The sequence below is a fragment of the Rhinoraja longicauda genome, chromosome 12 (assembly GCF_053455715.1).
Source record: "Rhinoraja longicauda isolate Sanriku21f chromosome 12, sRhiLon1.1, whole genome shotgun sequence".
Classification (NCBI taxonomy): domain Eukaryota; kingdom Metazoa; phylum Chordata; class Chondrichthyes; order Rajiformes; family Arhynchobatidae; genus Rhinoraja; species Rhinoraja longicauda.
This window is the reverse complement of record NC_135964.1, coordinates 29,241,651-29,268,336: the sequence shown is the minus strand read 5'-3', so window position 1 is coordinate 29,268,336 and position 26,686 is coordinate 29,241,651. Positions and strand designations below refer to the sequence as shown.

At 47.9% G+C, this 26,686-nt stretch overlaps 2 protein-coding genes across 4 annotated transcripts in view; one reads left to right on the top strand and one right to left on the bottom strand.

The window, feature by feature from the left end:
• The first annotated feature begins 1,519 nt into the window (after positions 1–1,519).
• LOC144598852 (peroxiredoxin-4-like) lies at positions 1,520–24,801 on the top strand. Of its 2 annotated transcripts, XM_078409359.1 has the most exons (8): positions 1,520–1,676; positions 6,988–7,105; positions 14,439–14,555; positions 18,118–18,240; positions 22,266–22,396; positions 22,550–22,584; positions 22,798–22,848; positions 24,698–24,794. In XM_078409359.1, the coding sequence occupies exons 1-7, from the start codon at positions 1,544–1,546 to the stop codon at positions 22,846–22,848; spliced, it is 708 nt and encodes a 235-aa protein (XP_078265485.1). In that variant the 5' UTR covers positions 1,520–1,543; the 3' UTR covers positions 24,698–24,794. The 2 variants fall into 2 exon arrangements, with proteins under 2 accessions (XP_078265485.1, XP_078265484.1); XM_078409358.1 differs by lacking the exon at positions 22,798–22,848 and having other exon boundaries at positions 24,698–24,801.
• The window catches only part of LOC144598851 (acyl-coenzyme A thioesterase 9, mitochondrial-like), a 53,912-nt gene continuing 49,500 nt past the window's right edge, over positions 22,275–26,686 (bottom strand). The window contains exons 16-17 of one of the 2 annotated variants that reach the window (XR_013547911.1): positions 26,160–26,276; positions 22,275–22,417 (exon numbers count right to left, since the gene is read on the bottom strand). Coding sequence is in view for 1 of the 2 variants with exons in the window: in XM_078409357.1 (XP_078265483.1) it covers positions 26,212–26,276 (65 nt within the window). In the remaining variant the exon portion in view is untranslated. Of the gene's footprint in view, positions 26,277–26,686 lie in introns of both variants that reach the window. The other variant, XM_078409357.1, reaches the window with a different exon arrangement.

The following is a 26,686-nucleotide window of genomic DNA, read 5'->3' as shown; positions in this document are numbered from 1 at the left end:
GCCTAATGCAGGTAAATGGGAATAGTGTAGTTACTGCAAGTATCATGATTGGGGGGGCCGAAGGGCCTGTTTCCATGCTGCATCTTTCAAACAATTATTCAGGGAATCAAAAGTGTTTTATTGTCATGTGTAACAAAACGTAACAATTAATTCTTACTTGCAGCAGCACGACAGAAGTCCCCAGACCAGGGGGGGGGGATGAGAGGACTCTGCTCAAGAAAGGGGACCTTGCCTCAGGGGTGAGAGGTGGATGGGGGGACTGCCCCAGGGGGGAGGGACTCTCTGTTTTCTGCTGCACAACCGCCAACAGCTGGGCTATCTCGTGCAGGTTTAGCTCGCGTGGGTACCGATTGCAAAAAGGTAATTTAGATTTTTTTGTGAGCAGGTTTGGTGAGATGATTCATGTCCAAGCTGCCCGGGGGGGGGGGGGGGGGGGGGGGGGGGGTGCTCTACCCCGGGGGGGGGGGGGGGGTGCTCTACCCCGGGGGGGGGGGGTGGAGAGGGAGGGAGGGGGTGGAGAGGGAGGGAGGGGGTGGAGAGGGAGGGAGGGGGTGGAGAGGGAGGGAGGGGGTGGAGAGTGAGGGGGAGGGGAAGGGTGGTGGAGAGTGAGGGGGAGGGGAAGGGTGGTGGAGGAGGAGGGAAGGGTGTTGGAGGGGGAGGGGGAAGGGTGGTGGAGGGGGAGGGGAAGGGTGGTGGAGGGGGAGGGGAAGGGTGGTGGAGGGGGAGGGGAAGGGTGGTGGAGGGGGAGGGGAAGGGTGGTGGAGAGGGAGGGGAAGGGTGGTGGAGAGTTAGGAGGGAGGGGAAGGGTAGTGGAGAGGGAGGGAGGGAGTGGAGAGGGAGGGAGGGGGTGGAGAGGGGAGGGAGGGGGTGGAGAGTGAGGGGAAGGGTGGAGAGTGAGGGGGAGGGGAGTGGAGAGTGAGGGGGAGGGGAAGGGTGGTGGAGAGTGAGGGGGAGGGGAAGGGTGGTGGAGAGGGAGGGGAAGGGTGGTGGAGAGGGAGGGAGGGAGGGGGCGGAGAGGGAGGGGAAGGGTGGTGGAGAGGGAGGGGGAGGGGAAGGGTGGTGGAGAGTGAGGGGGAGGGGAAGGGTGGTGGAGAGTGAGGGGGAGGGGAAGGGTGGTGGAGAGGGAGGGGAGGGGAAGGGTGGTGGAGAGGGAGGGGAAGGGTGGTGGAGAGGGAGGGGGCGGAGAGGGAGGGGAAGGGTGGTGGAGAGGGAGGGGAGGGGAGGGGTTTGCGGCCATGGAGCGGGCGCCGCATGAAGCGGCCTCGTCCCGGTCGCGCGCATGCGCGGCAGCCAGCGCCATGGAGCCGCCAGCGCTCTCCGCTGTCACGTCGTCCTCGCGTTGCTGGTCGCCCTGCTCCGGGTGCGCGCCGTTACCTCGGGACAATCAACAGGGCTGCCATCACTACGCCGGAGGGCACGTTTATCCGGGGGAGGCTTTCCGAGTGCCGGTTTCTGACCACTCGCTGCACCTCCAGTAAAGCCAAGAGTGAGTGGGGCGGGTGTCCCGCCGCCGCGCTGGGCGGGCGGGCGCGCGCGCGCTCGGATGGATGTTAACGGTCGTCTGTCGGGAGCCGCGCGCCGGGTCACTGCCGCCCTCCCCCCCCCCCGGGCAGCATTGCCCGCCGCCTTCGGGCGGGGGGAGCCGGAGCAGTGTGCACGTTTGGAGCCGGAGCAGTGTACGGGGTTGTGGTCGGGGAGCGGGGCAGTGTACGGGGTTGTGGTCGGGGAGCGGGGCAGTGTACGGGTTGTGGTCGGGGAGCGGGGCAGTGTATGGGGGGTGAGGTCGGGGCAGTGTACGGGGGTTGGGAGCGGGGCAGTGTATGGGGGTTGGGGTCGGGGAGCGGGGCAGTGTACGGGGTTGTGGTCGGGGAGCGGGGCAGTGTACGGGGTTGTGGTCGGGGAGCGGGGCAGTGTACGGGGGTTGGGGTCGGGGAGCGGGGCAGTGTATGGGGGTTGGGGTCGGGGAGCGGGGCAGTGTACGGGGGTTGGGGTCGGGGAGCGGGCAGTGTACGGGGGTTGGGGTCGGGGAGCGGGGCAGTGTACGGGGGTTGGGGTCGGGGAGCGGGGCAGTGTATGGGGGGTGAGGTCGGGGCAGTGTACGGGGGTTGGGAGCGGGGCAGTGTACGGGGGTTGGGGTCGGGGAGCGGGGCAGTGTATGGGGGGTGAGGTCGGGGCAGTGTACGGGGGTTGGGGTCGGGGCAGTGTAATGGGGGTTGGGGTCGGGGAGCGGGGCAGTGTGTGTGTGTGGGGGTTGGGGTCGGGGCAGTGTACGGGGGTTGGGGTCGGGGAGCGGGGCAGTGTATGGGGGGGTGAGGTCGGGGCAGTGTACGGGGGGTTGTGGTCGGGGAGCGGGGCAGTGTATGGGGGTTGGGGTCGGGGCAGTGTATGGGGGTTGGGGTCGGGGAGCGGGGCAGTGTATGGGGGTTGGGGTCGGGGCAGTGTACGGGGGTTGGGGTCGGGGAGCGGGGCAGTGTATGGGGGTTGGGGTCGGGGCAGTGTATGGGGGTTGGGGTCGGGGCAGTGTACGCGGTTGTGGTCGGGGAGCGGGGCAGTGTACGGCGTTGGAGCTGGGGCAGTGTCGGGGGTTGGGGTCGGGTCAGAGTTCGGTTTGCGCACCAGGTAGTTTTGTTCGCGAGGGCGGGACCGTTGACAACCCTGAACAACGGCGCTGCGAGAGACACGTTGCACACTTAGCCCGGACACACCCACTTTCCTGTTACTTTTTGCAGTACAGTTTTTCCCCTCCCCCTCTGTTTGCCATTTGTGTTCACAATATTTCTTCCCACTTTCCTATTTATTCCTGCAATTCCAATTATTCCCTTCATACACACATCCTGCAATTAAACACATTTTTGTTTGAAGTGTGGTCAGAAAGCGCCCGTTATTCTTTGGTGAAGTTCGTGCCGCTCAAATCGGCGGGAATCTTGCAAACGATCTTTCGCTTTCTCTCCTCCCCGCGCGTTCTTGAGAAGGTTGCAGACCTCGAAGTCCGAGCCCACCGTTCCTGCAACTCTATAACAGTTTAACTTCGACCGTGTCATATTAGGTTGCAGACCTCTACCCAATTGGACTTTCATCTGTGGAACTGGTATGCAATGATGCTGAGAACTCTACTCTTTACTCTGTATCTTCCCCTCCTTTGTACTTGAGTTTGACATGATTGCATTTATGTATTGTGTTAGATAATCTCATGATCAAACAGAGTGAGAATAGGATCTGATTGGAGAACATGCAAAATAACACTTTTCACTAGAAAACCAAAGTGCTGGAGTAAATCTGCCGGCCAGTCAGCGCTTCTGGCAAACATGGATAGGTGACCTTTCAGGTCAGGACCCACCTTCAGACTGATTGTGGAACGGAGAAGGGGGAGAAAACTGGAAGAGAGGCTGGGAAGGACAAAGACTGGCGAGTGAAAGGTGGATACAAGTGAAGGGGGTTTTGATATGCAAAACCCGGACAAAGGCCCGGGATGTAATGACAATAGGTGTGAGAGTAAGGATAGAAGTGTAAACTGTGAAGCCAGAGAAAAAAAGTAGACACTACAATGTACTTTGGGCCATGTGACTAATAAACCTTGACCTGAAACGTCACCCATTCTTTCTCTCTGAAGATGCTGCCTGACCTGCTGAGTTACTCCAGCATTTTGTGTCTACCTTCGATTTTAACCAGCATCGATTTTTCCTACACCATTGCCCTTCATCCTCTTTGCAGTCCTTGCCCCCCGATCCCATGGGCTCCATCCATCCTCCCTTGCTGGCAAATATCCAAGAGATTTGCTGCCACCTAACTAGTCTCCTATCACTATTACTCTGCCTGACTTCACCTTTTCCCGCTGTACCTCAAAGCCAGGCTTGATGCCACCAACCTGACTGCTGCTGCCCTCCCCTGTCCATACCCCCCCCCCCCCCCCCGTCAAAACAGTACCCAAAGAAGCATACCTATTGTCGAGCGGAATAACCATGGGGAACTCCAGTAGTCTTTGCTTACACCCTTTCCAGGTGTACTGTTTACTTTCTGGCCTACCCAAGGTGTGCTCACCTCCCTGTAACTCCTAACTATGACCTGCTCGGTTTTACAGATGATCCTGAGGTTGTCCAGTTGCTGCTCCAGTTCCCTAACGTGGTCGGTAAGGAGCTGCAGCTGGACACACCTTCCATAGCTGCAATCCTCAGAGACACGGGACGTCTTACTGAATTCCCTCATCCTGCAGGAGGCGTAATCCAATTTTAAGTAATTAATTATTAGAAATAACTGCTGATTCATAGAATTTGTCCATTTTATTGAATGAAATTCCTTTTCCTATTTTCAATACACATTTGAGCAAATTCCCCCATGGTTAAGATTTTAAAAGGCCATGCTAAATGAGGGTCCTGGGCATTTATGAAACGATATTTAGCAGAGCAGCAAGATATGAAGGATATTAAGATATTCTTTGAGCTCTGTGGCGCTGACGATGGCTGCCAAGGTGTACTTCAGATATCGTTCTGGATTTCTCTTACTCGCTGGATTATTTGGACATACTCGTCGGCGGGTCTGTGGCTGCGTTCAAGGTCTTGAAACGGAGGAGGACCCGTGGGAAGCGCTCTGGAGCACTCACCCGACTCCAGCGACGAGGATTACGCACACCGCCCCTGGGTATATTCCTTGCAAATCTACGTTCTCTCAACAACAAAGTGGACAAACTGCAACTCCTGTGCCACACTAAAAAGGACTTCTCTCGAGCCTCTGCCCTGTGTTTCACCGAGACCTGGCTGTGTGAGTCGACCCTGGACTGCGCGCTGCAACTGGCTGGCTTTCAACTACACAGAGTGGACCGCGACGCAGAGGCAGCAGGAAAATCAAGAGGAGGTGGAATATGCTTCTACACTAACCAGGACTGGTGCAGCGACATCACGGTACTGTGTAACTTCTGTTTCCCCCAATCTAGAATCGTTCTTTATCAACTGCAAACCCTTTTACTCTCCGAGGGAATTTACCCTCTACCCTCAAGCTCTGTGCCGAACAACTGGCACCGATCTACACAGACATTTTCAATCAGTCCCTGCAAACCTGCAATGTCCCTGCCTGCTTCAAGGTCTCCATTATTGTCCCTGTACCCAAAAGACAAGGATCACTGGTCTCAATGACTACAGGCCTGTTGCACTTACCTCTGTCGTCATGAAGACCTTTGAAAGACGTGCTGGCCCAGCCGAAAAACATCGTAAACCCCCCTGCTGGACCCCCTGCAATTTGCATACAGGGCCAATAGATTGGTGGATGACGCAGTCAACCTAGGCCTGCACTTCATCCTCCAGCACCTAGACCACAAGGGGACCTATTGAAATGTCCTGTCAGATCTGTTAGTCTTGTGTCATGTTCTGTGTTTAGATTCTCATTTCAGGTCCCTTGACTTCCTGCCATTGTAATTGTCAGCCCCGCCTTGATTGTTTCCACCTGTGTGCCCTTACCTCATGTATATATAGTCTACGCCTCCCTTTGTCCTGTGCCAGTTCGTATTGTGATTCATGTGCTCTGATTCACGTGCTCTCGGTCGTAGTATAGCTAGTAAGTAATTTTTGTAACTAATGTTTTTGTAGCTGAGTAAGTTTAGAGTTTTTGGTTCGAATCGCAGTGTTCTTTAATGTGAAAATTAAAGAACGCCTTTATTTTCTCCAAATTGACTCTTGTGTGTGAGTCGTGCGTTTGAGTCCAGTTCCTGTGTGCCCCAGAGCATAACACCTATGCCAGGATTCTGTTTGTGGACTTTAGCTCTGCTTTTAACACCATTATGCCAGAGCTACTACACTATAAACTCTCCCAACTGACTGTGCCTGAACCCCTCTATCAATTGATCATCAACTTCCTGACGGACAGGAAGCAGCATGTGAGGCTGGGAAAGCACATCTCGGACCCGCAGACCCTCAGCATAGGAGCACCACAAGGCTGCGTACTCTCCCCTCTCCTTTACTCTCTCTACACCAACGACTGCACCTCCACAGACTCCTCTCTCAAGCTCTTCAAGTTTGCGGATGACACTACCCTGATTGGACTGATCCAGGATGGGGAGGAATCTAGTTACAGATGGGAAGTGACACAGATGGCGTCCTGGTGCCATCGCAACAACCTGGAGCTCAATGCTCTCAAGACAGTGGAACTAATTGTAGACTTTCGAAGAGATCCCCCTCCCCCCACTCACCATCAACAACACCATAGTCACATCTATGGAGTCATTTAAGTTCCTTGGAACCATCATCTCCAGGGACCTTAAATGGGGGGCCAACAGTCAAAAAGGCCCAACAGAGGATGTACTTCCTGCGGCAACTGAGGAAACACAATCTGCCACAGGCAATGATAGTCCAATTCTATACTGCTATCATTGAGTCCGTCCTCACCTTCTCCTTCATGGTCTGGTTTGGCTCAGCCACCAAGCACGACATCCGGAGGCTGCAACGGATCGTTCGCACAGCTGAGAAGGTTGTTGGCTGCAACCTTCCCCCCCATTGACGAACTGTACACTGCAAGGGTCAGGAAGCGAGAGGGCAAGATCATCTCTGACTCCTCTCACCCTGGCCACAAACTCTTTGAAGCACTTCCCTCTGGAAGGCAACTCCGGACTGTCAAAGCAGCCACAGCCAGACATAAAAACAGCTGTTTTCCACGAGTGATAGTTCTATTCTATAACCAAAGTCTGTAGTTTCTTTTTTGCTCTGGTTTATTTTCACCCACATGTTTACACCTTAATGGTGCATCATTATTGTTTTGATGTGTTTATGCTTTATTCTTAATTGCTAACTGTATGTTTGTGCTGTCATTTGAGAGCGGAGCTCCAAGGCACATTCCTTGTATATGCATACTTGGCCAATAAACTTATTCATTCATTCATTAATTCTTGTGGCTATTAATCAAACTAAAAAGCTGGACATTAATTTTATTCTGAAGTGCAACCTGTTTGTTTATACCTAAAATGAACCTAAAGTGTGCATAATTGTGTCTTTTCAAAATCTTTAGTTTCAAAACCTGCACCAGATTGGGAAGGTACAGCAGTAATAGATGGAGAATTCAAAGAGCTGAAACTTGCAGATTTTCGAGGCAAATACCTTGTCTTTTTTTTCTACCCACTTGATTTGTAAGTATCAAAATTAATATTTAAGATGCATGTTTATGGCAGCTTTGGTTAAGTCTTGCATTGTTTGACTACGCTACATTTAGATTAGGTCATCAAGTGCATTTTCGAGTACTGTGCCCATTCTCTTAACCCAGGGGTTTTTATTACATTGTCCTCCCCAGTTAGTAATTGTCTGAAGTAACGTGCTTTAGCACAAGTTAAACATTGAAACGTTGAACATTATAAAATGTATATTGAAATTGCAACACAGAACATTTTGTTTATCCTTTGTGATCCTATGTGCTTTCACTGTCCACATCTCTTATTATTTTCTCTTTCTTGTTTAATGATAACGTATATTCTGGCTCATTCACTAACTTGTATCTGTCCCACAACCTCCCACAAAGGGAGAGGTGGAGGCGTCTACCTCATGGTCAACTCTTCGTGGTGCTCAGACGTGGCAGTTCTGTCTAACTCCTGCTCTCTGCACCTGGAACATCTGGCGGTGAAGTACCGCCCCTTCTACCTCCCGAGGGAATTCACCTCCATCTCCTGACCGCGGTCTGCATCCCACCCCAGGCAGATGTCTGTCTAGCATTGGAGGAGCTGCACGCCGTGGTCAACAAGCACCAGTCAGCGTACCCCGGAGCCTTTACCACCATAGCTGGGGACTTCAACAAAGCCAACCTGAAAATATCACTCTTAAACTACCACCAACATGTGCCCTGCAGGACCAGAGGATTAAACACCCTTGACCAGTGCTATGCAACCATTAAGGATGCCTATCGCTCTATCCCTCGCCCTCACTTCGGGAAATCCGACCATTCAGCGGTGCTGCTTCTTCCTGCATACAGGCAGCAATTGAAGAGTGCGCCCCCAGAGGTGAGGACTGCACAGAGCTGGTCTGGGGAGGCAGTGGAACAACTACGGGACTGCTTGGAGTCAGTAGACTGGGCAATGTTCAAGGCCTCTGCAAAGGACCTGAATGAATTCACCACAGTCGTTACAGATTTCATAAGGAAATATGTTCCTACAAAAACCATCCGAGTGTTTCCTAACCAGAAGCCTTGGATGAACCAGGAGATCTGCATTCTTCTGAAGACCAGATCCCAGGCATTCAGGTCTGGTCACGCGGAGGTCCATAAAAAGTCCAGATACAACCTTGACAAGGCCATCAAAAAGGCCAAAAGGGACCTCTGCTCAAAGCTGGATGATGGGGCGGATGTTCGGCAACTGTGGCAGGACTTGAATGCCATCACCTCCTTCAAGGCAAAATCAGGAGGCAGCTCAAGCGACAGCGAAGCATCACTCCCTGACGAGCTCAATGCGTCTACGCACGCTTTGACAGGGAGAGCACTGATGTGCCTTCCAGAGCCCCCATACGCCCTGATGGTATTACAGTCACATTCACAGAGGCCGACATCAAAGATCCTTCAGGGGGGTGAACCCTCGGAAAGCGCCTGGACCTGATGGTATACCCGGTCGAGTTTTCAAAACCTGTGCAGACCAACTGGCTGGAGTTTTTGTGGACATTTTCAACCTCTCATTATTGAGGTCTGATGTTCCCACCTGCTTTAAGAGGGCATCAATAATACGGGTGCCCAAGAAGAGTAAGGTGACGTGCCTCAACGACTATTGACCAGTGGCACTAACGTCCGTGGCGTTAAAGTGCATTGAGAGGTTGGTTATGGTGCATATCAACTCCTACCTCAACAAGAACCTCAACCCATTACAGTTCGCCGACCGTAACAACTGGTCAACGGAGGATGCGATCTCACTGGCTCTCTACTCCGCGTTGTTTATAGACTACAGTTTGGCGTTCAATACCATCTTCCCCTCCAAGCTGGTTAAGCGAGGAGGTGTGGTGCCGTGGAGCTCTGTTTCAATCACTCGAACAAATGAGTTCTAAACATCTTTGGAATTCGGAGGAGGTACAGCGGTACTCTAAACATCTTTGGGTATCACTGCGACGCTACAGAAATCTTTTTTAAAGGTTTCTGTGTTTTTTGGGGCTTAGAGCTAAGACTGCTCAGCTCCCACTACTGAGGCTGGCAACCTACCAGGAAACTGGCACACAAAAAGGGGGAGAAAAACCTGTCTGGACTGTTACACCTGCGTCCAGAACAACCCCCCCTGTCTGGACTGTCCAGAACAACCCCCCCGCCCCCACTGCCCCGTCGCTACTGACTGAACCAGTCTGGTTTTCATGTGGTGTGGGAGTTTGTCTGCACCCTCGACCTTCTGTGGCCTTGAGACCTGGAGCTGAAGGGGCCTTCTCTCTCTCGGAGATAGGCTTCCAACAACAACAGATTGCAGGTGAATCCCTTTCCTTGCTGCAGGAGCAGCGAAGACCAGCGGGGATTGCTTGCGAAAGTCTGTAGTTCGCCAGGGAATACAGGAGAGCCGAGATACCTGGGCGAAGAGGTCGTGACGCAGCAGTTTTTAGTGGGAGCCGCCATTATTGACCTTCGAGGCAACACCACTCACCTCCCTCCCTCGAACTGTTCTACACTTGTTTGCGTGTATGGACTGGGCCCCATGCCTTTTGGACTGTCTTTGTCTTTTTATTTCAGTGTTTTGTTTCATCATGCAGGGGGGATCGGGGCCTTCGAGGAGTTATGCTAAGGCGGCTGCTTCAGCTGCTTCGGCTGCTCCTCTGGAGGCCCGGCTCCCCATGAGGAATCTACCTTTTCAACATGGGGTCAGGTGCTACATGTGTCCCCCCCCCCCAATGAACCTGGAGGACTGCGCGGCTGCTGTGGCAGTGGTGGCCAAGCCTTCAGGCATTGTGTAAGTGGGTAAAATGTTCGGGAAGGGTGTGTTCTTTGTGGAGTCCGTTGAGGGGGTGAACGCGACTAAGTAAAGGGGTCACAGTGGGTGGACTTTTCTTACAGGTCGAGCCCCTGGGGTCCACCGCGCAGCGGGTGGTCCTATCCAACGTCCCGCCCTGCATCAAGAACGAGGCCCTCCTTCCCCACCCTGGGGAAGATCCTCACCGACATCGCCCCAATATCCATAGGATTTCGCAGGAAGGACCTGCAGCACGTTCTATCCCTCTGGCGCCAGCTGACGATGCTGCTGCACGGGAGGAGGTGGTCGACGGGCGCTTCTGTGTCCAGCAGGATGGGCGAGACTTCACCATCTTCTGGACATCGGAGCGCCCGAGGAGCCACGCCTGAAAGGAAGTGGGGCATATTCGGAAGAATTGCCCCAAATCCCGGGCGGAGCCTCCGCCTCCGGTGCCACTAACCCCCCACTCCCCCTGTAGTTGAGTCAGGGAACCTGGGGATGGGGAGGGTCAAAAGAAGGGGGGCAAGCTGGCAAAGATGAAGCACCTGGGGAACAAATCCCCCTGGGATAAGATCTTGCCACCCATCCCGTCACCTCCCGTTAGGGAGTCCGCAAGCCCCATAATCCAGCCGGGGGCGGAGGGGATCGGGCGGGAGGAGGGGGAGCCGCTGACTAGGGTTGCTCAGGTGACCCCAGAGTCTTTGAGCTCCTCCCCTTTGAAAAAAAGGAGGAATCTCTCCAGGGAGGAGCAGAAGGGGGACATAGGGGAATCCTCCAGCGGGGTGGGGAGTACTGTGGTGGAGGAAGACTCCTGCCCTCTGGTTCTGGCCCAGGTCCCATGCTCTGGAGGGGATTCTGGGGAGGGTGGTGATGGGGACCACTCGGGCGTAATGGAGCAGGGAGAGATTCCTGTTAGGGAGCGAATCCCGATTCATGCACCCGAGGAAGCCCAGGAGCAACCCACCCAGGACGAGGTGCAGAGCACGCCTGTGGAGTTAGGGACGGTAGGCGGGAAGGGGGAAGGGGAAACCAGCCCTTCTCTCCCGCAGGACCTGGCTCCAGAGGGACTCCCTGAGTCTGGGGCAGCAGAGTCCACTCTGGGCCCAACTGGTCGAGGGACAGACCCTACTGTCCATGGTTTTGACTCCCCAGGGACATTCGGGGAAGGCCCCTCTGCCACTGGCCCCAGGGTGGGGACTGAGGTGGAGGTGAGACCAGAGGGTGGGGAAGAGGCAACCGCTGCACAGGGTGGGGCGGGAGTTTCAAGCACGAAGATGTGTCCAAGGATGGGGATGGTGACTCCATCTGCAGTGGGCGGGTGGAAGGGAACTCCTCGGTCAATGAGTCAATGGATGTTCTCGCTCCCCCCGACGCCACTCCATTCATTCCAGTGGAGGAGATCCGTGAGTTCATCGTGGCCACCGAAGGAGCCCAACATCGGCCCAGAATGGCCTCCCTCCGGTGGCCGAACTTACAAGGGGTCACTAGCTCCCTGAACCTCATCCTCAGAAAGAGGGGGAGGGGAAAGGGAGGGACGGGGATGAAGGGGAACGACCGGCGTCAGCTCAGGTCCTTCTTGGACGACCTGGAAAAAGATGCCGAGGCCCAGAGCAGCGTCGTTCCTGCTGAGGGTAGAGGGATCAGTAGAGCGTCCCTTGGTGCCAAGATCCGGAAGGTGAAACGCACTGTCATATCATCATATCATATATATACAGCCGGAAACAGACCTTTTCGGCCCACCAAGTCCGTGCCGCCCAGCGATCCCCGTACATTAACACTATCCTACACCCACTAGGGACAATTTTTACATTTACCCAGCCAATTAACCTACATACCTGTACGTCTTTGGAGTGTGGGAGGAAACCGAAGATCTCGGAGAAAACCCACGCAGGTCACGGGGAGAACGTACAAACTCCTTACAGTGCAGCACCCGTAGTCAGGATCGAACCTGAGTCTCCGGCGCTGCATTCGCTGTAAAGCAGCAACTCTACCGCTGCGCTACCGTACCTATCAATCCATCTAGGGTCTGTAGGGGCAGGAGCGGCTCTGCTGTCAGCGACCGGGGGCTGGAGAGGGGATCTAGTGTACTGACATGGCGATCACCATAGCCAGTTATAACATAAATGGCAGCAGGAGGCCTCTCCGCAGGTTTAACCATCTCTCAACCCTGGGGGATGGGAAATATGCGGTGAGCTTCCTGCAGGAAACCCACACCATCCCAGGAGACGAGTCCACCTAGCTCCTGGAGTGGGGCGGTGAGGTCTTCATGAGCCACCTCAGCTCCGTTTCCAGTGGGGTGGCCATTTTGTTGGCCCGAATTTCCGGCCAGAAACCCTAAAGGTCCAGGAATTGGTGACAGGCCGCTTGCTTCACTTGGCCGTGCGCCTGGATATCTTGCCGTTGCATTTTGTCAACATGTACGCCCCCAAGCCCGCCATGTTGCAGACGTGCCTGTTCCGGGAGGTGTGTACCCTGTTGAGCTCCATCGACCCTGGCGACTGTGTGATCCTCGGGGGAGATTTCAACTATACCCTCGAGGAAGGAGACCGTTCCGGTATCCAGCGCGGCCAGGAGTCGGTGAAGAAGTCGAAGGAGCTCATGGGCTCCTTTGACTTGGTAGACACCTGGAGGAACCTCCACCCCGACTCGAGTGCCTTCTCCAGGAGGTCAGAGGGGGGCGGTTCTCGCATCGACCGCCTGTACATTTCTCGGGCGTTCCTCTCCATGTGACCGATGCCTTGCTCGGACCACCACCGGGTGTGGGCGGAGTTTACCCCGCTGCGCACGCGGGGAGGGTCCACGTACTGGCACTTTAACAACCGGCTGCTGGAGGATCACCGCTTCCGGGGCTCGTTTATGAGTTTCCGGACCACTTGGAAGGGAAAGCGGGGATGATTTCACTCCCTGTGGCTATGGTCGGACGTGGGCAAGGCCCACATCCGGCGTTTCTGTCAGGAGTACACTAGGGGGTCGACTAAGAGGCGCAATTCCAAGGTCAGACAGCTCGGGAGTGAGCTGCTCGATTTGGATTTACGTCTAAGTCAGACCGGTGGGGACCCGACCCTCTGGAGGGAATACCAGGAGAAGAAGGACGCGCTGAAGGAGCTGCAGTTAAACCAATCCCGAGGCGCATACGTGAGGTCGTGGATCCAAATGCTCCACGATTTGGACCGCGGTTCACCCTTCTACTTGCTGGAGAAGTGGCGGGGAGTCCGTCAGCAATTACTGGAGCTGCTCGCTGACGATGACTCCCCCGTCACCGAACCAGAAGACTTCAATGCGGCGGTTCGTTCCTTTTATGGGACCTTGTTCTCACCGGATGGGGATGAGTGCAGTGATCTGTGGGAAGGTCTAGCTACGATCGGCCCGGAGGGTGCCGAGCATCTGGACGCCCCCCTGACACTAGACGAACTGACCGCGGCCCTCCATCAGATTCGAAGGGGCAAATCCCCTGGCCTGGACGGCCTGACAGCAGAGTTCCTCTGCACATTCTGGGGGACCCCGAGGGAGGACTACACCATGGTCCTGAGGGAGAGCCTGGCGACCGGGGAGATGCCCCTGTCTTGGCGGAGGGCTGTCGTGGTCCTTCTGCCCAAGAAGGGTGATCTCCGCCTACTAATGAACTGGCACCCGGTCTCCCTCCTCTGTACCGACTACAAGGTCTTTGCTAAGGCAATGGCCAACCGTCTGGACCCAAGTGATCCACCCTGACCAGTCTTACACGGTCCCGGGCTGGTCCATCCAGGACAATATCCATCGTTTATCATATTGTTTACAGTGTACTATTTACATATTCTGTTGTGCTGCAGCAAGTAAGAATGTCTTTGTTCTATCTGGGACACATGACAATAAAATACTCTTGACCTTGTAAACATTTATATATTTTTAAACAAAGGTATTCCTTCTGCTGCCTGTTCAATATCTCCCTTTTATTCTTGATTCTTTCTGCATGTTCTTTTTTTCCCTGAATCACAGCAATTGTGTATATTTCACTCCTCTCCATCTCTTCATGATTTTAAATCAACATTGGAACAGTTTTCCAATTTTCTCTATTAAATGTTTTGAATGTGGGAAGATTCTAAATGAATCTGAGTTGTACCTTTATAGAAAGAAACAGTTATAGTCAAATAATTAGTTATTCCAGAATGCAAGGCTGCTCTACCTGTTCTTAGCACAAATGGTGCTGTTGCATTTTTTAGTTCTGTTTTACTGACTTACCAGTAATATCAATGAAGATGTAATCTTGTTTCTTCACATGCTGTAACACCAATGGTTCTAGATATAATAATATATCAAAAAGTTGAAAATATTCTTCCTTTGTTGATTCCCTATCTAATATAAATTAATTGTACCAAAAATTGCGTTTTTCACATAGCACCTTTTAAATTTTTGTTTTATTGGTCTATTTTAAAGAGATCAATAAGTAACTGTGGCTATGCCATTGTAGTTATGTGCTAATTGGTTCCTAACTGTGATTTCTGACTTTTAGAAAAGTTCATTATATAAAGCTTTGAATTTATAAATTATTCATTATTTACTACTGCTTTGTTTCTTTTATTTACAGTACATTTGTTTGTCCCACTGAGATAATAGCTTTCAGTGACAGAATAAATGAATTCAGATCGATTAAAACTGAAGTCGTGGCCTGCTCTGTTGATTCCCAGTTTACGCACTTGGCATGGTAAGTTGCTATGGTGGGCTTAGTTGGATTGATCTCAACTTATTTATTTTTTAAATAGGCTTAACAGCATTCATTAACTGAATACGGGCATTTCCTGAGTTGCGCTAGGGTTACGTTCAATGAACCCTTAAGTAAATCAGATTTTATATAAATTGGAATTGTTCCCTTCAGTTACCTGGTGGTTTGCCATGTACAAAATAATTGGGATGGGATTACTTTGAATTCTCAGTGAATTACTCACTATCAAACATTTGTTGGTCTGTGGCATTTCCTGTTCCATTCAATGATGTCGCCATCCTAGCGTCTGTGAGTGAATGAATCACAGTTAATTGTCTGAACATTTGCGGTGAGTGGATGGATCCTGCCACTCAACCAGTCACACGGTGAGTGGATGGATGCTGACCCTCGTCAGTCATGCAGTGAGTGTCTGAAGGCATCTGGATTGCGATGGAATGGGCTGGTGTGAGCCCATGCACCCTCTACTGGGCGATAGTGGAATAACAGGACTGCTGAACTTAAGTGGTTCCTCAGATACCAAGATTTGCAGGTAGCAGATTCTTCCTACACATTTTGCAGGTGTATCTCTTGAACTGGGTAAACTTGTTGAACTGGGTGTGCCTGTGTGCAGTCTGTCCTTCAGCGATGGCTCCCTCTGAAATCTGCTCCTGAGCACATCGTGAGACATTCACATATCGGGCAAGAGTTCTTTTAGTTTAGTTTAGTTTAGTGAAGCTGCATGGAAAGGTTAACTGGAAACATAACTTGATTGCACTATGGACTAAATACAGACTGTTTATGTTAGTGCAAGTTTACGTAAGTCGCTTATTGTGTAAGTTGGGGAGTGTCTGTATTTTGCTGCTTTTTTGTCTGGTAAATTGCAAGCTGTACACTGTAATAGCATTTGAGGATTTGATAAAACAATGTACCAAAAATAACTACATATTATTTAATCTGGATGTGTGATGATGCATTTTGAGTTGTCTAATATTGGCAGGATATCTATCCATCCGTATATCCATCCATCTCCCAATCCCAAAGCATAAGCAAAACGGTACACCATAGCGCCACAATGTTTGCACCACCTTACTCACCATTATCCTGGGCATAATATGTCATTCAAATTGAAGCTACATTTTTAAAGCTACAGAGATTTTAAAGTTTAAGAATTCACTTAATAAACCATTTCCTCAAACTCCTCAGCGTATGACGTCACAATGCTCCACCTTCCACTTCATTTGCTCCTCACTCGCCAAAAAAAGATGGCCGCCGGCAGCGCCGCCCGCGCTCAGTCCGTCCCTCTCCCCTCACCCGGCCTCAGTCCTTCCCTCGCCCGTCTCCTCTCGCCCGGCCTCAGTCCTTCCCTCTCCTCTCGCCCGGCCCCAGTCGTTCCCTTGCCCGTCTCTCCTCGCTTCTCGCCCGGCCCCGCCCCGGCAGAGACTCACACGTCGGCAGTCAGCCTTGAATGCATGGGCACTGGTAAGTGCTTTTCGCAGCCAATGGCTCCACGGAGGGGAGTGGGTGTGGTGGCCGAGTGGGTGGAAGGGACGGTGGGGGTGGGGTGGGGAGAGTGGGGGTGGGGAGGGGGAGAGTGGGGGTCGGGGGGAGTGGGGGTGGGGGTCGGAGGGGGAGAGTGGGGGTGGGGTGGGGAGGGGGAGAGTGGGGGTGGGGAGGGGGAGAGTGGGGGTGGGGAGGGGGAGAGTGGGGGTGGGGTGGGGAGGGGGAGAGTGGGGGTGGTTGGGGAGGGGGAGTGGTTGGGGAGGGGGAGAGTGGGTGGGGGTGGGGGGAGGAGGGCGTGGGGGCAGGGGGGAGGGGGGAGGAGAGGGTGGGGGGAACAGTAGGGGGAAGGGGGAGAGTGGGGGTGGGGGTCAGGGAGAGTGGGGGTCGGGGGGAGGAGGGGGAAGGCGTGGGGGTCGGGGGGAGGAGGGGGAAGGCGTGGGGGCAGGGGGGAGGAGGGGGTGGGGGAAACAGTAGGGGGGAGGGAGGGGAAAGTGGGGGAGGGAGGGAGGGGATTGTGGGGGTGGGGGAGGGAGGGAGGGGATAGTGGGGATGGGGGAGGGAGGGAGGTGGGGGTCAGGAGAGGGGGAAGGGGGAATAGGACTCACTCAGTCACGGCACCCTCTCCCCTTCCCTGTCCCCCCTCCCCTTCCCTGTCCCCCCTCTACGAGGAATGGGCCCAACGGGTCCACTTGGTGTAGTGTGCAATAAATGGCAGGGACCTTAGAAGCATGGATATACGGGGATCTTGGGTTACAAAGTTATAGCTCCCTGAAAATGGTGACACAGGTTGGAGGGTAGTGAACAAGACATTAAGCTTGTTTGCCTTCATAGGTAGGGGGATTGAGTATTAAGATTGTGTAGGCCAAGGCGGACTGAGCTACAACTCTACTGTATCTGTTGTTCTCATTGTGACCTCCTCTATCGGCTAGACTACTTGCAGACTGGACAATCGTTTCGCTGAACACGTACGCTCAGTCTGCTTCGCCTAAGCGATCTCCCAGTTGCCAAACATTTTAACTCCCATTCCCATACTGAGATTTCTGTCCTGGGCCTCCTCTACTGTCAGAGTGAGGCCGCATGCAAATTGGAGGAACAGCACCTCATATTCTGCTTGGGTAGCTTACAACCCAGCTTTATGAACGTTTATTTTTCAGATTTCAAGTAACCCTTGCATTCCATCCCTTTTCATCTTAAACATATGTCCGATGGTCCTCGATTCACCTACTCTGGTCAAGAGACTATTCTATTCGATCTATTCCTCTCATGATTTTTTCTACCTCAATAAGATCACCCCTCATCCTCCTGCACTCCAAGGAATAGAGTCCCATCCTACTCAACCTCTCCCGAAAGCTCAGACCCTTTAGCCCTGGCAACATCTTTGTAAATCTTCTCTACCCTTTCCAGCTTGACAACATCTTTCCTATAACATGGTGCCCAGAACTGAACATAATAGTCTAAATGCGGCCTCACCAACATCTTATACAACTGCAACATGACCTCCCACCTACTATACTCAGTACTCTGACTGATGCAGGCCAATGTGCCAAACCCTTTTTGACCATCCTATCTACCTATAACTCCACCTACAAGGAACCATGTACCTGCATTCCTAGATCCCTCTACAACACTCCCCAGAGCCCTACCATTCACTGTGTAGGTCCTGCCCAAGTTAGACTTCACAAAATGCAACACCTCACTAGAAAAAGTATCTACTTTAATGATTTATGCCCTAATTGTACCAGGTTATCTGCCGGCATGTCGATATTCTTTTCTGGAAGTTATATAGATGGTTAAATCTTCTCTCTTTTTTGAAGCTGACAAGATATTCTACAAAGATCCCCAAGTACATTTTAAACGTGTTTTGATATTTGAGGGAGTTCATGCAGGTCAAATAGAAATGGTGTTCGAATACCATTTAATTTCTTCAATCCACACCTGAATCTTTCCTTTATTGTTGGTGCTTATATTTAATGAAATGTAAACATAACAGTTAGGGTAAATGTCTCAATATTACAATAAGAATACACTTGTACATAACCTAAGGAGATGCTTTTGCTTTATAAAGGATAAATACACCAAGAAAACAAGGTGGACTAGGACCAATGAAGATTCCACTTCTCTCAGATCTTACGCATCAAATTGCAAAGGATTATGGTGTGTATTTGGAGGATCAAGGGCATACACTTAGGTAATCATCTCTGTAGGAATATAATTTTTACCAATTTATAGCTACATGGTGAAATTTGAAATTGAAAATTGCAATAAGGTTTAATTACAATACAACTTTAAGTATTTAATCGCTTCATGGTGCAAGTATGTTAATTATGCTTTGAGGTTATATGTATGTTGAAGATTTTTTCTACTTTTAGTTATATTTTAACTGGGGTCAGTAATGTGTGACTTTTCTATTTAATCAAATGTCTCTAAACAAAAAAGGCTTTTGATTAGAAACAGAAAATAGGTGCAGGAGTAGGCCATTCGGCCCTTCAAGCCTGCACCGCCATGCAATATGATCATGGCTGATCATCCAACTCAGTATCCCGTACCTGCCTTCTCTCCATACCCCCTGATCCCTTTAGCCACAAGGGCCACATCTAACTCCCTCTTAAATATAGCCAATGAACTGGCCTCAACTACCTTCTGTGGCAGAGAATTCCACAGATTCACCACTCTCTGTGTGAAAAAAAACTTTTTCATCTCGGTCCTAAAAGACTTCCCCCTTATCCTTAAACTGTGACCCCTTGTTCTGGACTTCCCCAACATCGCGAACAATCTTCCTGCATCTAGCCTGTCCAACCCCTTAAGAATTTTGTAAGTTTCTATAAGATCCCCCCTCAATCTTCTAAATTCCAGCGAGTACAAGCCAAGTCTATCCAGTCTTTCTTCATATGAAAGTCCTGCCATCGCAGGAATCAATCTGGTGAACCTTCTCTGTACTCCCTCTATGGCAAGAATGTCTTTCCTCAGATTAGGAGACCAAAACTGTACGCAATACTCCAGGTGTGGTCTCACCAATGCCCTGTACAACTGCAGCAGAACCTCCCTGCTCCTATACTCAAATCCCCTTGCTATGAATGCAAACATACCATTCGCTTTCTTCACTGCCTGCTGCACTTGCATGCCTACTCTCAATGACTGGTGTACCACGACACCCAGGTCTCGTTGCATCTCCCCTTCTCCTAATCGGCCACCATTCAGGTAATAGTCTGCTTTCCTGTTCTTGCCACCAAAGTGGATAACCTCATGTAGCGAAAGCTTAGCTGAGGAGATTAGGAATACTATTTAAGGGCTGAAGAGGTGATAGTGATTTAGGAAGGCAGTTTCAAGTTCAGATACGGATATCTGAAAGCTCAACTGACATCATTGGTAGAATGATTGATTGGGTGATGGGTGGAAGAGATGGGTTCAGGTAAGATAATAGAATAAAATGGGGATTTTACATTAAATGCTTGAGGACAATAGACAATAGGAGGAGGCCATTCAGCCCTTTGAGCCAGCACCGCCATTCAATGTGATCATGGCTGATCATTCTCAATCAGTACCCCGTTCCCGCCTTCTCCCCATACCATCTGACTCCGCTATCCTTAAGAGCTCTATCGAGCACTCTCTTGAATGCATTCAGATAATTGCCCTCCACTGCCTTCTGAGGCAGAGAATTACAGATTCACAACTCTCTGACTGAAAAAGTGTTTCCTCATCTCAGTTCTAAATGGCCTATCCCTTATTCTTAAACTGTGGCCCCTGGTTCTGGATTCCCCCAACATTGGGAACATGTTCCTGCCTCTAACGTGTCCAATCCCTTAACAATCTTATATGTTTCAATAAGATCCCCTCTCATCCTAAATTCCAGTGTATACAAGCCTTGTCGCTCCAATCTTTCAACATATGAGAAGAATTCCCGCCATTCCGGGAATGAACCTAGTAAACCTACGCTGCACGCCCTCAATAGCAAAAATATCCTTCCTCAAATTTGGAAACCAAAACTGCACACAGTACTCCAGTGAAGTGCTCTGTTTCGGCCAACATTTGGTGTTTAACCACAGGATGACAATATGGTAACAGTTGAAAGATTGAGGATGGGAGTATTGAGATGGAGGTAAATATTAATGCCTGGTAAAAAAGAATCCTTTGCCTGCAAATGATGCCACTGACAAGCAACATTTAATCGCAAGGGTCTGATAATTTACTGTGTAGACATCCGGCTATCTGGATTGGCAGTTTAAACTTATCAAAATAAAGCTTCTTCTATTGTACTCTCAGGTCTTTGGAGTGTGCTCTTTGAGTTATTTGTTGATTTCTACAAATTTTGTTTACATTTCTAACTCAAGCTTTCACAGTTTAAGGTCCTAAGTAATAGGAGCAGAATTAGGCGATTCAGCACATCACGTCGACTCCGCCATTCAATCATGGTTGACCTATCTTGCCTTCCTAACCTCATAACCCCTGACACCTAAAGTAAAACATCCATTATGAGAGACATATGTTTTGTTTTGATCTGCGAAATGATATTAATCACGTGTGTATTGCAAAGTTTAATTAAAAATTCTATTCAACTTTTAGTTTGCATAACTTCAAAATTTAGACTCCTTGCACATTTTTAGGAGTCTACTTATGTCTGAAACATGCCATGAATCACAAAGGTTTTGTTTTTTATCCTCCCTCATTATTTTTCTGCTGATTAGATTTTTTGCTATGTCTGCTTCACAAAGATAGATGGCCAATTATAATTTTACACAGCATTTTATAATTTAAAAAGAAAAAAAATCAATCTATTTACAAACTCAAGTATCTGTAAAGAAAATTATTTTGTCCCTTGCATTTTCAATATTGCCTATCTTTCCAATGCCAATGTAGCAGGATTTGGGACAGGGCATGGTTTTTGGGAGAACATGTATAAGAAACTGGGAAGGAACCGTATTAGACAGCAAAGTTAGTAATTTTGGCCAACTAGCGTCAGAACTAATGAAAGGTCATTATTTACATCACCGCAGACACGATGCAGTTTTGAGTATTTCCAACAGTGCATGGCATATTTTTCCTGGTAAAGTTAAATGCTGTTCTTGGTCTGTTATAGGTTTAAATGTAAGTTTGATACCAGTTTTATTTTCAACTTGTGGAAGTAATGAGTTTACTGTGTATGGCTTCCTACTGCATTGGCCAAACACTTCTGTTGATATTGGTTTACTATTGTCATATGTACCAAGATACAGTGAAAATTTTGTTTTGCATGCTATTCAGTCAGATCATACCATAAGAGTACAAGAGATTATGCAAAAGAGAAAATAAACAGTGCAGAATATAGTGTTACAACTCCAGAGAAATGGCAGATGAAAAAGAGCAAGGGCTGCAATGAAAGGCGTTAATTATTTAAATCTTCTCTGTTTTAAAATGTCTATCAGCTGTCAGTGTCTAATGGGCCGGTGGTGTGTTGTCCGAGGCCTTCTCACCTCTTTGCAGGATACTACTTGAGTGAGGAGGGTCAGGTTGTTTGGCACTGTTTCTAGACCTGCACTTTGTTAGGTACTGTGGATAGCATTTAGATTGACACAAAAAGCTGGAGTAACTGTGTGGGTCAGGCAGCATCTCTGGATAAAAGGAATAGATGGTGTTTTGGGTCGAGACCATTCTTCGGACAGTCAGGAGAAAGGGGAACGAGAGATGTGGACAGGGCTATGCTTTACTTTGTGAGGCTTTTCTGTTGTGATCAAGACAGCGAGCAATACAGGGGATTGGTTTCTGCAAGAAGAGTTGTGAAATGGAGATTTGCATGGCATTGTACAATTGTATAATCAAAATACCTGATTGCCAATAGAAACATTGTTAACCCAAATTTGAAATGCAATTTGTCCAGTCTAATTTTGCCCGAATTTCTTAATTGTCACCTCAAAAGGTTGTATTTATATTCTGAGAATGCAATCTCCAAAGGACTCATCATCCTGCACAACATTTTTTTGAGTAGTTACTGCTTTTATTAGAAGTTACTGCAGTTCCCTTTTTAAATGTTTAAAGATTTTAATGAGTAAATTGACATTGTTGTTGTGTAGAAAGTTTGGTGAATCGTTTGCCTTGCCCAGCTCAGATGCTGACATGGTGTTGCCAAGATATACTGTTAGAGTTCCCCATTGCTTTTTTCAAATTAATTTAATGCAAATTACATATAAAGCTTTAGCATGGAGAATAAAATTGACTCCAATACATTTGTTTATCTTTCAGAGGCCTTTTTATTATTGATGACAAAGGGCTACTGAGACAAATAACAATGAATGATCTTCCGGTGGGCCGGTCAGTAGATGAAACACTTCGATTGGTCCAAGCATTTCAGTATACTGATACGCATGGTGAAGGTATGCAGTATTGATTTTTACCTAAATGCATAAAATGAATTTAATTGTAATTTCAATTAAATGGTAAAATTATGTAATACAAAGTAAATGGGCAAAGAACTTGCTGTGCTGCCACCTGAATTAATGTGCTCTTATGTTTGTTTTTTTTGGTAGTTTGCCCAGCTGGTTGGAAACCTGGAAGTGATACGGTAAGGCTATCACTTAACTCCAAATGATTCCTGACCTTGGTTTTGAAAAGGAACATTTCATTAACTGTTGTTGCAATCATTAAATTGTTAAATATTTACATCCTTTACTGCTTTATCGAATCTAAAATATTACTAATTTTAAGCCCACATAGAATCTTCAAATTGTCAAGTACATTAACATCTGGAATCATACTGCTGGTATATTTTAATTAGATCAAACCAGAGGACATCATGAAAAAATGGTGGCCACGAGAAGACTCGTAGGTAATTACAAGAGTTATGATTACAGGTGTTAATTGCTGCTGATACTGAAATACATGGTGCCTAATCACAGAAAATACCATTGTGCTGATAATATAGTTAATCTTTTTTGCTTCTTTCTATTCTCACCGTGAGTGCACTTGCATTTTCAACAGTTTTATTCATTAAGTCTCATCCAAAATATTTAAAGGGAGTAGATCCTGGCCCATTTGCAATGCAAACGAGATCATTAGAAGTTTACTTTAAAATTGGGAATGATGCTTATAGCAACTGAAACAAGATCTAAACATGAACAAAATCACTAGTATTCACATGTACATTACGTTAACCATGCCCATTTGCTTATATTTATTTCAAAAATACTGAAATAAATTTGTCACTGTTAGATCTTTTTCAAAGCTCAGCCAAATACTCAAAGAACCAAAACAGTTTAAACTTATTTTTCATTAATTGAAAGACAACCGCCACAAAACTGATCAGTTAAACCATAGAAAGAAATTCAGACATCTGTTTTCCAGATATTATACTGTCTTAAATATGAATCTAAACCTAACCCTTGCATTTTATATTTCTTGTTAGCGGCATTGTAAATCCATAAGAATAGACTTGAGGCCTCCCATCTGTGTGTATAGCTGCAATCTTTCTGGAATGGGTGGAGTAGATGTGTGTATGCTTCTTCTGTTATGACGTCCTGCACGTGACTGCATGTTTGAATGCTTCTACCATAACTTCCAACCCCAAATCCTCTGCTCCAACCCCAAAACCACAGCATTCTTTTTTGAACTTTATCTTTGTGAGAACTAATATGATAAAAGGATCTTGCCACCTGGACAGCATAAATGTTAGGATGCTGTTCGCTGAATACTTTGGATTGTGCTTTTTAAATTTAGAACACTGAATAGTTCAAGATAGCATGTCTTTTATCTGAATCATGTATTATAAAGTTGTATTATAGCCTCCCGTCACTTGCCCTCATTAGTCAGAGCACAATACAGATATCATGAATGCTGTCTCTAGATCTTTAGATTTCTACACGTCCCCCAGGTCCTCAATACTCCATAATGCCCTGGCATTCATTCTGTGTCCCAGTCCTATTAATCCTTCCAAAATGTATTGTATATATTAGAACTAAATTCCATCTTCCTTTTTTCTTGCATATTCTATTAACACTGCCAGTTTTTGTGTATCTGTAAACTCAGAAATCATACATTCAATTTGTTAATATATACAGACAATTCCCATATTATAGACAAGAAAACAGATCGCATCATGATTTTTGTAATAGTGCTGCAATATCTGCATATGTGTCAATACAAGTTAAAAATCAATTTTGTTGGTTTATTTACTTTGCATAACTGCCAAGGCAAATTTTATTCCATATCTCAATTTTTGTGGTAGTTTGTGAATTCTGCAAGGGCAAGTTGCCATAATCCAAATGGTGACATTTGTTGTCTGTATAACAAATACTGAGGTCCCAACACCAATTCTGGCAGCACACAATAATTCCAAGCACATAATAACCCCCCACCATCACCACCCTCTTATTGACAAGGCAATTTTGGATACAATTTTCCAGTTTTTCCTCAAGCTCATGAAGTATAACCTTTGAGCAGTCTCCCATGTAGGACTTTGTCAAAGGCCTTATTGGAATTGATCAAGATTACTGCCCTTATCAATACCCTGCCACAGGTAACTAACCTGAAGTTACTATTATGCCAATTATAGTGTTCAGCAAAAATAACTGTTACAGATGAAGCAGCATCTGTGAGGGAAGGGATTATTGATGTTTCAAGTGGAATCCCTGCATATCCTCTTTAAAAGGTTAACCTAATATTATGCTCTTTTCTTTCAGATAATTCCAGATCCAGCTGGAAAACTGAAGTACTTTGAGAGAGAACTTTAAATCGCTATGTTTTTAATCAAGTTGACTGAAACAATAAACTGACCTGTAATGTGTTTCTCTGGAGTTATTATTATGGTTTACAATAATCAAGAAATTATAAAATATAATATTCCTCCTCATTTTCTTCTGTGCTGGAACATGTGCCAACAGAAAAAGATCACTGAGTATTGAGATCAATTGGAGTATGTATTTTTTCCTCCTTTGGATTTAGCAATTGTTCACAATGATAAATCAGAAAAAGTGATATAAAAACCTTTATTTCCCAATTTAATGACATTGATACACTTTTCCAAATTAAATGTTCTAAATTTGATCTTTGGAAGCATGGTAGCAGACAGTTAAGATTGAATAAACATAATTTGCAGAGTGTACTGGACACAGTAAGGAAGGGGTGGTTGCTTAGACATAGGTCTAATCTCACATCCAAGTGAACCCTTGCCCTTCCTGCTGTAGAAAAAATAATTCTCCCTTCTCTGGTGTAGATCCACATAAGAGATTAGTGTGCAAAATTTGAGCACATGGTATTGGGGATAGGGTATTGACATGGATAGAGAACTGGTTGGCAGACAGGAAGCAAAGAGTAGGAATTAACGGGACCTTTTCAGAATGGCAGGCAGTGACTAGTGAGGTGCCTCAAGGCTCGGAACACAGTTATTTACTATATATGTATATATATAAACAATTTAGACGAGGGAATTAAATATAACATCTCCAAGTTTGCGGATGACACAAAGCTGGGTGGCAGTGCGAGCTGCGAGGAGAATGCTATGTGGCTGCAGGGTGACTTGGATCGCTTGGATGAATGGGCAGATGCAATATGTGAGGTTATCCACTTTGGTGGCCAGAACAGGAAGGCAGAATATTATCTGAATGGTATCAGATTAGGAAAAGGGGAGGTGCAGCAAGACCTGGGTGTGCTTGTACAGTCGCTAAAAGTAAGCATGCCGGTACATCAGGCAGTGATGAAAGCTAATGACACGTTGGTCTTCATTGCAAGAGGATTTGAGTTTAGGAGTAAGGAGATCCTACTGCAGTTGTACAGGCCCCAGGTGAGACTGCACCTGGAGTATTTTCTCTGCTACAGAAGGCAGTGGAGGCCAATTCACTGGATGTTTTCAAGAGAGCTTTAGATTTAGCTTTGAGGGCTAAGGAATTAAGGGATATGGGGGAAAAAGCAGGAGGTACTGATTTTAGATGATCAGCCATGATCGAAGGGCTGAATGACCTGCACCTATTTTCTATACCCAAGTAATTGATGCAAAGCATCAGTTAAGTATGCCAATGCATTTTACACATGTACGCATCCGTACAAAAAAAGTACGTGTTAAGTGTTATACGTTAAAGCTAGCGAGCAATTCAGATACTGCAAAGAATAAATATTTTAGAAAAGTATATCAGCAAATACACAAACCACTCTTATTCTTAAGACTTTTCAGTTGTCTAACTGAATGGTGGTGGATTGATCAATTTGAGTCTTTGTTGCATCTTGCTTCAAAGTGCCGTTTTCCATCCAAGTACAGCATAGATTCTGTAAGGAAAAGCCACAGCTTTATTCCATGGTATATAATTACAAATGTTCAACTCCAGTACATTTTTTTAATGCAAATTATCCAAAAAAAATACAGTAACAGGAATCTGTGTACTGATTGCCATTAAAGATCAGTCCTTGAGAATACAATAAACCCGAGTTTTAACAGACCCCATTATAACGGATTTTGGTTATAAAACTGTGTCCTTTTGTGTATTAATCATCTGCAGTTCTGTTTCAACTACATACAATGATAATGCGTTACTCGGTAATAACAGACAATCGGCAATCCCGGACATCATTCCCCCCTCCCCTGTATGGTCCATTATAACGAGGATTTACTGTACTCTCCATTCTGCAGTTATACGCATGAATTATGTTGCCTGCCCCACTGCATTTTAGCAAATACT

Excerpts from the sequence above, each read along its gene's own strand:
- LOC144598852 (XM_078409358.1), top strand. The coding sequence starts at position 1,544 with ATGGATGTTAACGGTCGTCTGTCGGGAGCCGCGCGCCGGGTCACTGCC. Across the intron at positions 7,106-14,438 it reads TTTTTCTACCCACTTGATTT|TACATTTGTTTGTCCCACTG; the intron begins GTAAGTATCAAA and ends TTTTATTTACAG. Across the intron at positions 22,397-22,549 it reads TACTGATACGCATGGTGAAG|TTTGCCCAGCTGGTTGGAAA; the intron begins GTATGCAGTATT and ends TTTTTTTGGTAG.